The sequence below is a fragment of the Balaenoptera borealis genome, assembly GCF_965194805.1.
Source record: "Balaenoptera borealis genome assembly, chromosome: 7".
NCBI classification, from domain to species: domain Eukaryota; kingdom Metazoa; phylum Chordata; class Mammalia; order Artiodactyla; family Balaenopteridae; genus Balaenoptera; species Balaenoptera borealis.
The window spans coordinates 126,617,874-126,632,567 of NC_138864.1; the positions used below are offsets into that span (position 1 = coordinate 126,617,874).

At 46.3% G+C, this 14,694-nt stretch overlaps 1 protein-coding gene across 4 annotated transcripts in view; it reads left to right on the forward strand.

Annotated features, from left to right (window-relative positions):
* Positions 1 to 14,694, forward strand: part of DPP6 (dipeptidyl peptidase like 6) — a 1,033,290-nt gene that overhangs the window by 247,931 nt on the left and 770,665 nt on the right. The window contains exon 1 of one of the 4 annotated variants that reach the window (XM_082398942.1): positions 8,369 to 9,060. The exons of the other annotated variants lie outside the window; for them this stretch is intronic. Within the exon in view, the coding sequence (XP_082255068.1) occupies positions 8,800 to 9,060 (261 nt within the window). The 5' untranslated portion in view covers positions 8,369 to 8,799. Of the gene's footprint in view, positions 1 to 8,368; positions 9,061 to 14,694 lie in introns of those variants that run through there. 4 annotated transcript variants of the gene reach the window in all.

Consider the following 14,694-nt stretch of genomic DNA (forward strand, 5'->3'; position numbering starts at 1 on the left):
AATTAAAATGATTTGAAATGCAATTAGTAGTATAGAAAAGGCTATTTCTCCCCTTTACGAGAAGGAAATTGTTCAGAGATGGGTACAGCAGCGGACTTGATAGAGTTACAATGCCGAGTGAATTGAATTACCCATGTGAAGCAAATGAGTGGCTTCATTTCAGTTTTATTGCCCTAATATAATCTGTTTTCGTTAATGAGAGTCCTCTGCATCTCACATCTGACATATCCATATACGCAAGAACCAGGTTTTGCATCGATATCTCTTGCATTAGCTCACGGCAATGTGAAGATAACAGAGCATCAGGCTTGAAGTTTATTTTCTTCCTCTGGGTTAGCTCCCATGCTTCATAGGATCTATTGTGTGTATACATTGGTAGTTAGCGATAAATATTAACTGTGTGCGTGTGGGTCAGAGAATGTGTTAAAATTCAAGAAAAACTATTGAACCACATAAAGTCGCATCGGTCTATTTTAAAATTTGTATGTTCCGTGGGAATTTGGAAGAAATCTTAAGTGATGGTGAAAAATAAAATAAAATGGGTTTTAATATTGAACATTTTAATGTGTCTTAAAGGAGTAGATTCAGGAAAACTAAGTTCGTAAAAGTTGGTTTTCAACTTCAACATGTTTATTAACTTAATTGATTTTTAATTCACGTCAAGATTTTTTTATTGCATTAAAAAAGCAATGAGGCTAAACCAGAGGCACTGAGGATTTTTAATGAAATCAGTTTTTGAAAGTAAGGTGCTTTCTTTCTTGAAATTCTGCAGAGTTTGTCTGCCAAATTGCACATATTCAGGCAACATGGGAGAGGCCGTCTGCTAAGGTACAAAATCAAAGTCTCTGTGAGATAAGCCCCAACAGGAATGGTATCTTAGCTTTGACCATATCGTTGGTGTCTGCTTTGTCAATTCCCTTTTCGCCACTACCTTCTTCCTGAGGTGAGCCTTAAACATCTCAATTCACGGGTGAAACAGCATTCTGAAAATGTCCTGAAAAGATCACCTGGTCTCTATTCTATTTTGACTTTGAATAAACTGCTAAGATAGCCCCCTTTTAAGTGAGGAAGACTGGCCTTTGTACATTCTGGAAAAATTCTTACCCCTTGGAGAATCTCTGTTCAATACTTTAAATGGGTGAGCCATTTCCTGAGAATCAGCAAACATTTTGAGAATCTTTCAGTTCACCTTGGTTGCCTTTTAGAAAAATGCTGTAGTGATTATTCTAGTGCAGTGTTTGTTTCTCAAACTTGAGTGTTCATCAGAATTACTTGGTGGGCTTATTAAAATACAGATGGCTGGGCCCTTCCCTGAGTTTCTGATTCAGTAGGTTTGTGATGGAGCCCAGAATTTTCATTCTAACAAATTTCTAGAGGATCCTTAGGCTCCTGGTCCAGAGACAATTCCTTGAGAGCCACTGTGCTTTTGGATTGAAAATGCTGCTTTGTGCTCCTACAATAGATAACTAGGACATTATTATGAACACGCTTGTGATCTAGGTTTCTAACAGTCTTTTTCTAATAAAACTACCTGGGCTGTAAATGTACCGAAATGAGCAATAAATTGAGAAAACGACATCTTTTCATAAAAGGAAGGGCTTATCAATACGGCCAGGTCATTTAGAGCATCAGCCCTGATCCACTGAGGGGAGGGCTGACTATAATCTGTATGAAAGCAAGAACTATATTCATTTGAGTTATTCATCTCATCCCTAGCACATAGAACAGAACAATGACTGGTACATGGTGGGCATTCAAATATTTACTGAATAAATAAGTAAAATGCTTACAACAAACATTGACATTAGCTACACCATTTTTCATGCATAGATTTGATTTTAGTTTTAGCGAGTTAGAGCATGACATATACCATGATGCAAGCACGCTGTATGACAAATCATCCCAAATGCCATGGCTTACATAAGATCAAGATTCACATTTCTGTTGGTCAGCTGTGATACATCTGGTCTGCCCTGGGCTCAGCTGGGTGGCTTTGCTTTGTGTTCCCTGAGCTTAACTCCAAACCATGGGTTGGGTTCAAGTCTCTCCAAGCGTGTTTGTTCTGGAGGCCAAGCTGAAGTGGCTGCAACTACCCAGGCCATGTTCTTGCAGGGTGGGTCACCTGAGTGAGAGCAAGAGGTCGGCCAGGTCACGCAAGCACCTTGAAGGCCTTTGCCTGCACCAGGTCCATTCACATTCCATTGGCCAAAGCAAGCCATACAGTCCTGTTAGAAGTGGAGCTAAAAAAGCATCCGGGGTGAGCGGATATTTTCTGAACATTCCAGCCCATCCCAGTTCTGAATATGGGAATAGTGGCTTAGCTTAGAGATGAATCATCAGGGCACAGAAACTCACGGCTTGGAGATGTAGTCATGCATCCAGCGACGCCCTTGTGCCTTTGGAAGAGGACACTGTCGCTGGAACTGCCCCATTACACACTTGAAAGGGTGGTGTGTCTTCTGGTGTTTGCGCCATAGCCGAGGCTTCTTTGTGTTTCTCTTCACTCAGTTCTCGGTTGTTTCCTAATTATTTTTTACTGATGCTATTCCAGGCAATGTCTGAACTCAAAGGAACGGTCTTAATTCTGACCGGGTTTGACACGGGGGAAGATGGAGAGGGACAGGGTTTTTTAAGAGACTTTTGCAAATTTGACCGAACAGATGTCCAGGAAGCAGGTGGCCCTTCCCCCTCCCTGACCTGCCTCAGGGATGGCTTCTGGCCCTGATTCTCTAAGGCATCTCATTGTCGCTATTTGCCGTGTGGAGGAGGTCCTCTTCTCTCCTGCCTCTTTGTGTGTGGAAGGCAGATGGAAGGATGCACTGGACCACGCGGTGCCCAGACCTGGGCGCCAGTTCCCGGGGCTTAGCTCACCTTCTTGTGCTGTTTCTGGCCGGTGGACTAAATCAGCGTCACACCCAGCCTTCCCAAAATTTTAGTCCTGCCGTACATTCTAGGAATACATCATATCCCCTTCTGTTCCTTATAACTGGAGTAGTTTCTAGTGGAGCCAGAGTTTTCACTTTCTGTAACGACTTCCACTGGCCTGTAGTTGAGTAGAATTTACATGGCAGGATGAATGAATCAGCACTAGCTCTGTTTTCTACTATCTGAATAAGACCCTGCATTTGAATGACCCTGCTTCTATCTCTTCTTCTCTATTGCATTGATCCTTTCCAGTGAAAACCTAAGAATCCCTTTGGATTCTTAGGACATGATGGAAGAAAAAAAAAAGCAAAACTTAAAACAAGTGAGGGTCTAAGCCCTGTACTTCCAGGCCTGTTTTACAATCAGTGTTATGGCCAAACCAGAATCGGTCCTTTGAAATGCCCGCCATCGGTCACAAGAGAGAGCAGATAAAGGCTTTCTCTTCTTCCAGAACACAGCCGTCACCTCTGTTGGTTAAAGAAAGGGAAGCACTGAATTGCAGAGGCTTGTTAATGTCACTTTAACCTTAAAGGGAAGCAGATTCAGCTTAATTCACTGGACCCAGGGAAGTGCCTGGTGTGAAAGGCAAGAAGCTCTGGGGGCATTTCAGAGCAGGGGTCGCTTCCCTTTTAATCTAATAATGTGTGATGTATGAATGAAGACATTTCAGCCGATGACATGGATGCTCTCCAATGATCACCAGGGACAGACAGAAACAACAGACTCTCTTCTGTACCTCATGCTCTAAAAATCTTAGGAGCCTTGGAAAGCATGGTGCAAGCTATAATTGCATAACCAGAAAATGGGAACAGACAGAGGTTGGTGCCTCCTCTAGAAAGTGATTATTTAGATGATTTCTGAGGCATCAGTGGTAGTGGAAGGTGAGGTCTTCTAAATATTCAGAGAGCAGCAAGGAATTTTTAGAGGAAAACAATAGACATTCTCCTGATATTGATCCAGAGCAAGACACCATGGAGGAGCAGAAAGAGGAAGAGAAGAAAGGAGGGTGAGAAATGGGAGGAAAGAGGAAGGGGGTCACGGTCCAGCGTCCACGGGCGGAGGTGACAAATGAGAGGGGATCCCTAAAGGAAGGGAGGGTGGGTTCCCACAGCCCCAGTGGGCTAAGAAGAAAATGCGTGCTCGGTTGAATCCGTGGTTGTTTCACATACTTGGCGATCAGATCAGCTTTACCACGTGTGTTGATGACCACGTCCGTGTGAGCAGCCACTGCTGGGGTAGGTAGCTGTACGTGTGTTTCAAACTGTGTGTAAAAACCAGGCAAATGCGTTAACGTCAGTACTAAAATGCAGGGAAGTGTGCTGCTGGAAATTCACATTTAACTGTATTAATTTTAGCGTAAGCCTTTTGGTTGGGTTAAAATGAATGTTTTTCTTTAAAACATATTAATCTGTAAGTATCAATTTGAAAAGCTCCAAGTTAATTGGTACTTTAACTTTGTGTTAAAGCCAGGAGTGGCAATTCCTTTTTCTTGTGCTGGACGTTTCCTGTTTGTAAAGAAGTCTTACCACGCGGACCCGTATTGGTAGTCATCTTGCAAAGAAATAATTATTTTAAAGAGAGCAAGAGAGAGTTTTTGGTCCGTATTTATGTAGTTAGTACTGTATTTTCTCAAGCTACCTAAATACTTGCTTTAGTTCTCCCCATTTGTATGAATGCAATGTGATAATATTTAAAAAAACAGTTTTTTTGCCCAGTGTTTTAGGGAAGCCTTTCTGTCAGAGTATGCTAAATTGGCCATTTCATTTCTCCAAATATCAGTGTTTGGAAAAGAATAAATATCTTAAACAGGGTTCTGCCCTCCTCCTTCTCCTCCAAGAGAAAGGGGAAGTAAACTATAGGACATAATTCTCTCCTAGAAATAAGAAAACCTCTTGGGTAATAAAAATCATGCTTAGGCTGCTGGGCTCAATATACTTTGGGTATTTTTACAATGCTTAGCTTGCATATAGACCAAAAAGTTCCCTTTATTGTCATTAAAAAAATGACTATCTGCTGTATTTTGCAGCATCTGCCTAATGCCAGTGACTTATCATATTTGTTTTGTAAACTGGTTTCAGGGAAAATAAACACACACTCCCACCTTTATTTAATAAACGGGGAAGAAATAATCATATGAAACTAGATGGAAAAATGGGTCGGTGAACAGGGTTTTAAGCCATATGGAGGAATTAAAATCTTAATATGAAATGACCCACAAAATATTTTCAAAAATAGTTTCCCATACTTAACCAATGAGCAGGAATGGAAATCTGCTTCAACAGAGCGTAGTCGAGATGTTCAATTATTAAAGGTTGAGTGAAGGGTTAGGGTTAGGATTGACAGGTTTCCTTCTGCAGTGCTACGCCTCGATTTACATGCCCCTTGGGAAGTTTTGTTACTCTTCAGGGTCTTTTTCCTCACTTAGAGGATGGCGTTCTGAAAAGGTTATTGAAGGCAATTAAGTGAATTAATTATGCACCGTACCGTGAGTGCCACCACTTGCGATTCTCTGCAGTTGCGTGACTTCATTCATCCTAAAATATTAGCTAGTTTCCTCTTTGCATTTGGGACTTCGGAGTCCTGACAGTCTATCCAAAGAGACACCGCAATGTGTGTATCAGAGTTTAAGGCAAATTTGGATGTGTGAGTGCATACATGCTTGCAAACATGGGCGCACAGACTCACACTCAAAAGTCTAGAGCATTCTTTAAAATGAGTTGTGTTCAGTGTGCAGGTGGAGCAAAGCAGCCCGATTCTTTTTAAGACAGTTGATGGGCCCTGGATCTAGACGGCACCTGAGAAGCTTTGCATGTGCGGATGGTGGTTTTATTAGTGTCGTGTCTCCTTCCCTTCACACTGGCCTCTGAGGGGCTCTGTGCACCCTGACAGCCCCCTGCCCTCCATTTGTCCTGTTTAATTTTCAGATATGCTTCTGTTAACACAGATCTGTACCGCAGCTCTTCCCCCAATTGTTTATGAGTTTTATAGCTTTTTTTCACTTTACAAATAATTTTAAATAAAAACTGCTTATCATCTTGTCTGAATCCTTTAGTTAGGGGTTTTAACTTTGACCAGATTGTAATTTGAAGACCTACCGGCTCACTTGAGAATATAATTTCAAAAGTGAGGGATATGTGTGCCTTTCTTATCTCCCTTCTTCAGTCTCTTCTCCTTGATACACACACATCTATAAAGTATTGTGTATGAGATCTAAACTATTTCCATATAAATACTCTATTTTGTATAAACTATATTGGTACAAGAAATAGTTTTATCATGCTTCTTCTTAGAATTTGTGTAAATATATACATGCACATTTCATATATGTGTGTGTATGTATAGTACATAAGTAAGACCCTAACAGCATCTATATTTAGTGAGATGTCAGATCTAGATGCCAGAGCGGGCAGCGGGGGCTTTCCTTTTAAGTCGGTTTGGAAAGGCAGCTTCAAGGATCTAAAGCACAGCTGGGCAGGGGAGGGGGGATGAGAGCAAGGTTTCCTATTTATCTAAATGTGATGACTTTTAAACTTTAGCTTCATGGTCCTTGTAATTGTTGCCTCTGTCTTCGAAGTCAAGCGGCGCAGCAATGCTCTGGCACCCCCAGATCTGTGGCTGGCACATCTGCCTGTGTAACAGGCCTTTTGGTGGTGCGGGGAGCCTCCCAGCTATCGAGATACTGATTTTACGTGTTTTTATAGTTTCTGTAAAGGAAACGTTTTCGAACTACGGTTAAGATGCACTTTTCTTCTTAGCGGAAGGAAACCACAGTGGATTAAACAGAGGGTGGTGTGGTATAAATTTTAATTAAAACAAGACTACCTGCTAGGTTGAGACCTTGGGAAGAGTGTGGAAAAGATTGGAAGGGGTCCTCTCCCAGGAGACTTATTCACCTGCATTCAGTTTCTCCCCCCCAGGTTAAGGACACACCGGGAAGAGGCAATATTTTTAGGACCAGGAACAGCAGGGTCTCTTTCTCTGGGATTTCTGGGCTTGGACAGTGGTGCCAGGAGATGGCCTTGGACTCAGATCCAACAAAGGCTGGCAGCCTGCAGTAGGGCCCTCTGAGCGGCCGAGGCCTCGCCTGTTTTTCTGCAATGGTCACGGAAACCATGGCGGAGCGGGAGCACCCCTGGACGGTAAAGGCGAAGATGCCCACGTCGACCTCGAGTGGAAGGAGCAGCGACGCGCCGGGGCAGGTGCGAGCTCTCCACCCGGCCCCTCCCTCCGGAGTCTGGGCTCCTAGTGCGCTCAGGATGGGACAGGTGCATCCCAGCCGGAAGCGCTGCAAACAGGAGCGAAAGGGCAGCGCAAGGAGAATGCGGGGTGGGGGGACGGGGAGACCAGAAGGAAGAACGCCCCAGATTCCTCAAGAAAGACGGAGGCGCGGGTTCTGGCAGGACAGAGAGTCCCCGGAGGCCAGGAAGGAGGAATGCACCCCGGGAGAGGGAGGGGAGAAAGCAGACAGGCCGCCTGCGGGCTGGAGTCGGAGCCCGGCGCCGAGGCTCCGTCGGTGTCTTTCCACGCAGGGGCGCTGGAGCACGTTTGACTGCAGCAAGGGGAGTGAATGCGCACCCTGACCCGTGCGCCCCATTCGGTGTCGTATCTCCGCCCCCAGTTCCTCTCAGGGGAGGCGCTGGGGGCGGCGCGGAGCAAGCTTTGGAGAAGTGGCCGGCCTCGCAGATGCTTTAGCCTCCGCTGGCGGTTATGCATTTATTGCAAATGAAAATGGAGTTCGCGATATAGACAAATGCGTGGGGTGTCCGGGGAGGAGCGTTTGAGTTGCTCGGAAGGCATCCAGCAGGCCGGCCCCCGCTTGCCTTCCGTGACCTTTTCCTTGCCTTCTTTTTGAGACCGGGTGAAGGAAAAGGAATCTGTTTTCGGAGAAGAGCTTGGTTTGGGAGGGAAGGGGTCTCGTCAGAGACAGTGACCCCCGAGCCCCCTCCCTGGCAGCCCCGCAGTTTGCTCTCCATCACCCCCGTGCACAGCCCCAGGTCCGCCGGGGGTCTCGGCCGTGGCCGTTTCACGTGAGGCAAGAAAAGCTGGGAAGGAAACACGAGGGGGAGCGTCTCGGAGGGCGACCGGGCTGCAGCTGCGCGCGGTGCGAGCGCGTGGACGCGGAGCGCAGCCCCGCGCCGAGCCGAGGACAGGCGTCTCGGGGGCAGCCCCCTCCCTCCGTGCCCCCGACGCCCCCTCCCCATCGCGGGCCGCTCCTCGCCCGCGCTCTCCCCGCGTATCGCGGGGTGCGCCCTCCCGGTGGCCCGGAGCCCCCGAGCCCCCAGCGCGCCTCCGCGCCCGGCCCGCACCCAAGACCTGCGTGGCCCCGCCGCCTCCTCGCTGCCAGCCCCGGCCACCCGGGCGCAGTTCCCGGGGGTGGGGGGGGGGGTGAAGGGGCCACGTGGGGAGAGGAGGGGAGGAGGAGCCGGCGGGGCCCGGGGGCGGGGCGCGGAGAGGCGCTCTGGATGCTCGCCGGTCTCTAGGCGGGGTGCCGAATTCCGGGGCCTAGGCATCTTCCGTCCCTTTATGGTTTTGTGTTGTTGTTTTTCTTTCTGTCGGTGGCTTTGATCAGGCCGTTCGTGGCCACAGCAAGGAGTTGAAAAGCAGGAAAGAAGAGCGAGAGAGAACACACCCCCAGACCCCGGCTCCGCCGAGCCGCCGGGGGAGGGGGCGGGGGAGGCTGAGCCAGTCGCCCGGCGGCGACTTGAGAGTGGCGCGCGGGAGGAGCGGCCGCGCGGCCGCAGTCCTTCCTTCCTTCCTCCTCCTCCTCTCCTTCTCCCCCTTCTCCCCCGGCGGGGGTGGGGAGCGGGAACCCGAAAGGGGGAAAGCCATTATCAAAACGCCCCAAAGACAGCCGGCGAGAGCGCGCGGAGACCGATGGCTTCGCTGTACCAGAGGTTCACGGGCAAGATCAACACCTCGCGGTCCTTCCCGGCGCCCCCGGAGGCGAGCCGCCTCCTGGGCGGCCAGGGGCCCGAGGAGGACGGCGCGGGGCCCAAGCCCCTCGGAGCCCAGGCGCCCGCTGCGGCGCCCCCGGCGCGCGGCGGCGGCGGCGGCGGCGGCGGCGGCGGCGGCGGCGGCGCGGGCGGCCGGCCCCGGTTCCAGTACCAGGCGCAGAGCGACTGTGACGACGAGGACGTAAGAGCATCTGGGTGGGTGGGTGGGAGGGTGGGCGCGCGGGGCTCCGGGCGGCCCGGGGGAGACGCGCCCGCGCCGCGTCTGCGATGGTCTTGGGGCGCCCTCCTTCCCCACCCCTCCCCCACCCCTCCCGGGAGCGCCCGCAAATACACTCCTTGCGCGGATCTCGGTCACCGCCGTCCTGGAGCGGGTCCTTGTCTGCAGCGGCGGCGGCGGCCAGGAGTTGGTGGCGCTGAGAGAGCAGCGTTGGTGGCGCTGCGCTGCTGGGGCGTGGAATGGGCTGGGGGTTCACGGATGTGGGGATGCCTGGTGTTAACTGCTCGGTGCTGTGGATCCCAAGGAGGGAGTTCGATCTGTCTGTGCTTACAAGTTGGTTCCTCTTTTCTTTCCTTTCTTTCTTTTTTCTTTTGTCTGCTTTAAGACTCGAGGAGACTGTCCCAGGCTCTTTTTCTCCCCCCTCCCACCTGTCACTGGCATCCTCACCTAGGGGCGCTGTCCCTTCACTCACTTCTCCAACACCTCGCCCTCCCCGCCCCCAGTGCTGGTGGTGGTGGTGGTTTTCTTTTCCTAAAAATAAAACAAAAGCACTAGCATCCGAGGCCCAAGCCCTTGTCCCAGGGCCCAGCCCAATTTTTGCTGGTGGGAGTCAGGCCCTGCCTGTGCCCACACCTAGCCTTGGACTGGCAACCACCTTAGGCTGTGTGAGCTGAAAACTTCTCCGGGAGCACGTTTTTTACTCTTCTCGGGGCTGGCAGCTTGGGTTTCAAAGGTTGGATTTGCATATCACCTTAGTAACTGATGACTCAGGCAGGACACCAGCTGGCTGCAGAGGTGGCTGAGTTCAACCACCTCTATTGATCCTGTCCATCTGTTCAGAGGGCCAGGGAAGGCCACGGAGAGAGGAAAGTGATGTTTCTGAGACCTTCTCTTCCCAGAAAAAAAGAGAAAAATCCCAGACAAGCTCTCAGGCAGGCAGGCAGGGCTGGCTTGGCTGGCACAGCCCCTGGCTGGCTGTGTTGGGTCCTAGAGCTCACTGTGTGTAGCTTTGAGAGTTTCCCACCTGGGGGCACCTGGGCACAGGTCCTCACACAAGCCTCTCAGACGGCCTACCCCGACATACCCCAGGCAGTTCATGTCCCTGCCCTGAGCAGGAGGCTGTGGTCATTCAGCATGTCCTGCCTGGGATCACTGGTTGTTTTTGTTTTGTTTTATCAGTGGAGGATGTGGAGAGTGTAATAGACATGACAAGAGTTTGTGGGAGATGTGGTTCGTGTGTGTGTGTGTGTGTGTGTGTGTGTGTGTGTGTGTGCGCGCACACACCCTGTATCGGATCTTGCATGAGACTTTCTTATTTTGGGTTATTTCTAGACTCCCCTGGTTAAAAGACAGCTAGCACGGAGATGTCCCTCACTTCAGTGGGTCAGGTCCTGAGGGAAATGCATGAATTCTCAGGTTCAAGGAGCCAGAATCTTTGAGGAGCAGTTTCATTGGGGCAGTTGAAATATTCTGGAGGATTAAACTCCTGAGAATCTTGGGGAAGACCACTGAGCTGCAATGCAGAAAGAAATGATGCACTTTTTGCCTCAAATCTGACTTAAAACTGTTGGATTGTGTTATGCTTGAAGTTAAAACCATGAGCAATTTCTTCCTAATAGGCTCTAGGTGTCGCTAGGGGAAAGGAAAGGGGAGAGTTTCTGCATTTTGTTTTAGATCATCTCCACCCATCGTTTTTTTTTTTTTTTTTTTTCTCCTCATCTTAGCTTTGAGCACATATTCCGCCTTTTCAATTTGACATATGTCTAGAACTGTTTCTCAGATAAGCAAAAGGGTTGAACCGAGGAGCAAATTATGAATTTAACATTTGCAAATGATTTCTGCTGAAATGGCTCTGAACAGTATTTGTAATTTAAATTCATTAACTCCTGACATCAATTTTTTGTTTCCTGGAAAATACAAAAAAGGGTGTGTGTGTGTAGGTGTAAGTATAAATATAGTGTATGTGTATGTCGTATCCTTATGAGATATATATATCATGTTTAAAATGTATGAGTAAACAATGGCACACGGCTAAACGTAGCATCAATTTCTTGAAAACTTTTATGTGCCTTTCTCAGAAAAAATATTCGGAATTGAAAAAACTATGTCTAAAAATGTGCTAAATGATAGGAGTGCACATTAAACAGATTACTTTTCCTCCAGGCACAGTGGCTGCTGTTTGCTGAAGGTAAGAGCACTAGCTAAAGAAAGTAGATGTAAGAACCGCTTTTCTGATACCAGCCCTTGTCAAGATTAAACAATCTTGAGTAACCATCCTGCTACTCAAATTTAAACCTGAAGATATACAACTGATTAGGCACACATTACGTATCATTCTGTGTATCTTGGGGCAGCCACGTAAACATGTACTTTAGCAGTTTGGGCGTCTGATGGGCCCAGGTGGGAGCTGTCCGAGGTTCTGAAGAGTCCTTTGCATTAGCGCACAGGAAATCTTCAGCACTTCTGTTTGGGAGTCCCAACACTAAGGCTGGTGTGTCATTGCCCTTCTGTGGCTTGTCTGTTCCATGGAACAGAAACAGCTTTTCCACCTGGGTCACTGAGATGATGGTAAACACCATACCTTAAAAATCCAATGAACTTTGTGCCTCGTCCTTCCATCCAGAAACGGGGAAATAAAAGGTAGTTCTTGACCTCTTTATGTGTGTACACACACATGCCTGAATATGACTGAGAACGGGCAATTCTTCACAAAATAAAATTGAAGGTAGTTATCAGGTCTAGAAGAGATAAGTCAAATGCTGAAGTTGTGGGGCGGGTGACTGGTAATGCATTACCTATCTGCACCAACTACACATGTAAGGGACCTCTCTGCTGTGTAGCACTACATAAAAGCCTGCTTGGAGTGGGTCAGTTTTAAAATGTGAAGTTTAACTTTGAAAAAGAAGGAAAGCCAGAGCGCTTTTTCTATTAGAGCTTCCTCATCAATCTTAGATTTATTTAAGTATAAAGTCAATGATTTGGGAAATCCCTCTGAGGAATCAGTAGCTATTTTGGTTTAAAATTCATTTTGTAGGTTTAAAAATAAGTTGACTCTTAAGGGGAATGTTGCTGGAAGTGACTTTTAATGGAATTTAGTAACTTCCGATAGGAATTAACTTCAATTATTTTTAAAATACTGAACTTTGTCATGCCCCTGCTGGAGCATTTCCTTTTGATTTCTTAAAGGACTTTAGGAGGACATGGATAACTTTCAGGGCAGTAGTCTTGTTGGGGCCACATCACCATGTTCCCGTGTTCTTCATTTTTGGTGACACATGATTTCCTAAGAATACAAATGTGATGACAACAGGATTTTAAAACAGCAATTTGGCCGAAACAGGGATTGAGCAAAAATCACTGCTTATGCTGTGTATCAGCTTACGATGTCACTGCTTCTGATGTATTTCATCTTCCTGTATGTCTGCAGCAACTAGCCCTTCTTCTTCCTCTCCACCTTGATTCTTCACCGGTATGATGCCAATATCCTGATAATTTCTCCTTGGAGTCTATCAACTTTAAGTTTTTTAAGCAGTTTGACTCCACAGAAATGTTTATATCCCCTCTTACTTTCTTCTGCTCCAATTTCAAATGCTTTTAAAAATATTTAGGTTCATATTATCTTCCTAACGTATTGAGAAAAAGGCTAAAACTTTCAACCACCTGCTTGATCCCATTGCTTTCATGACTTATTTGACAATGCTTAGTGTAACTCACCTACAGAACAGCTATGGGATGTCATAGGGTTGTTTGGAGGTTTCATCTTCTCAATCGAGTGGTCTAAAACTGAATCCACTAACTTGTTCCGAGGGTCCTCTTTTCCTTATTTAGCTTGACGGCAGACTCACATTCTTACTGTCTTCACTGCAGAAACTGCACACAAAATGTCATCAGTGTCCTCTTAATTACTTGATATAATGGCCTGGCTCCTCTTCAGTCTTTGTTGTTATCGCTTTTGCTCCTGTTGACCATCACCCTGCACTTCACACTTTTGCATCATATGTCTTTCATGATGCCACATGAATTCATGTCCTGTCTCTCTCTGACCTTGGCCTTTGAATTCTTTGGTAAATCATTTTCATTTTTTCCTCTTCCCTTTCATGCAGGAGGTTGGGAGAACCTACACTCCAAGGTTTTGGTCTCCACTATTCTATTCTTTCCCTTCCATGCTTTCTTTTTAAGATAAATTAGTTTTGGGATAAATTAGAATGAAGACAAAGGGAGCTGAGTATATTTTGCAGCTTCTGTATTAGCAGATGGCTAAAGTAGCTTTATTCCTCTGGTATACATGTCCTAGCATTTCTTGTGGAGATCATTTGCGTTCCTGTTTTACAGAATTGGAGAACTGGAGAATTGGAAGGACCTTGGCAATCACCATCTTGATTTCTCTTCCCACCTCTTGTTCCACATGTCAAGCAGCTGGGCGCTAGACCGTTTCTGTGGTGTTGACAAGATATCTGCGTAGAATATATCCCTAACCTTGTCATTCCCCTCTCTTTACAACTCCTTATTCTAAATAACGTTCTGCCTAATCTCCTTATTTCTACTTCTAGTACTGCCATCCCTTCCACCCCCGAGCATGGCATACAATATACATAAGCTTGTACAGTTACATTTTCCCACTATCTTGATTTCTTTCTTATAACTTTAAGTATTTCACTAGATAAGCTTTGAGGTATCCTTATGGGTTTAATGCCCTATAACACCATATCATAATGCCCTGTTGGTCACAACAGTTGTCCTCATGAAAAGTTTATTTTCTGCACTCCAGAACAATGTTAAACACATGAGAAGTGTTTACTGTCTAAGACAGTCTCTCTGTGAATGTTTTGGTAAAGTATATATAACAAAATTATACAAAATTTTGCTTACTGTCTCAGCGCAGAGCATGTAGTCATCATTGGGAAGTTGTCTGTGTTACAAGGAAGTAAGAATGGTGACATAAACAAGGATTAAGTGCTAGTGAAACCAAGTATAGCATCAAAAAATACCTTGCCTCTACATTGCACCTTGTATTTTTTTAAAGCACCACTACGTGTACCTCATTTCACCTCCATAGTTACCTTGGCTTGGGGAGAACCATAACAAAGAGTAATCTGTTGGTTTGAAAAATTAATCAGGGTAAGCCTAATTTTTTTCATTTGGATGAGTCAATTGTCCACTGTGAATTATAGCAAATAAATTTCAATCTGTTAACAAGCCTTTACTCTGTAGAGTCAGCCAAAAACGTACAGGTTTGCTTAAAGCCGAATTTGTGAAAAATGAGCATTCTGCCTTCTCAGTGGATTTGAGTTCTGTGTAGCAGTAAGGTATGTTGAAGTGGGCACAGCAACCTGTTTTATATGGCATGCTTTTTTTTATTCCTGCCAGTGAGCACTTTTAAATAATTTACTTGTATATGTTAACTTTAGATTTAAGGAGGTCTGGAGTATTAGAATATCATAATATCGATTTATATTTTTGACAATGAAATCAACTCATTTTCCCACATGAGATTAATATCCTAGTATCACTCTGTAGACAGGAATTTCTCTAGATGTTGGCTTTGGACATTTTTCCTTCATAAAATAGAGCTTTTTATTTCATACCCCAAGCTTTTTC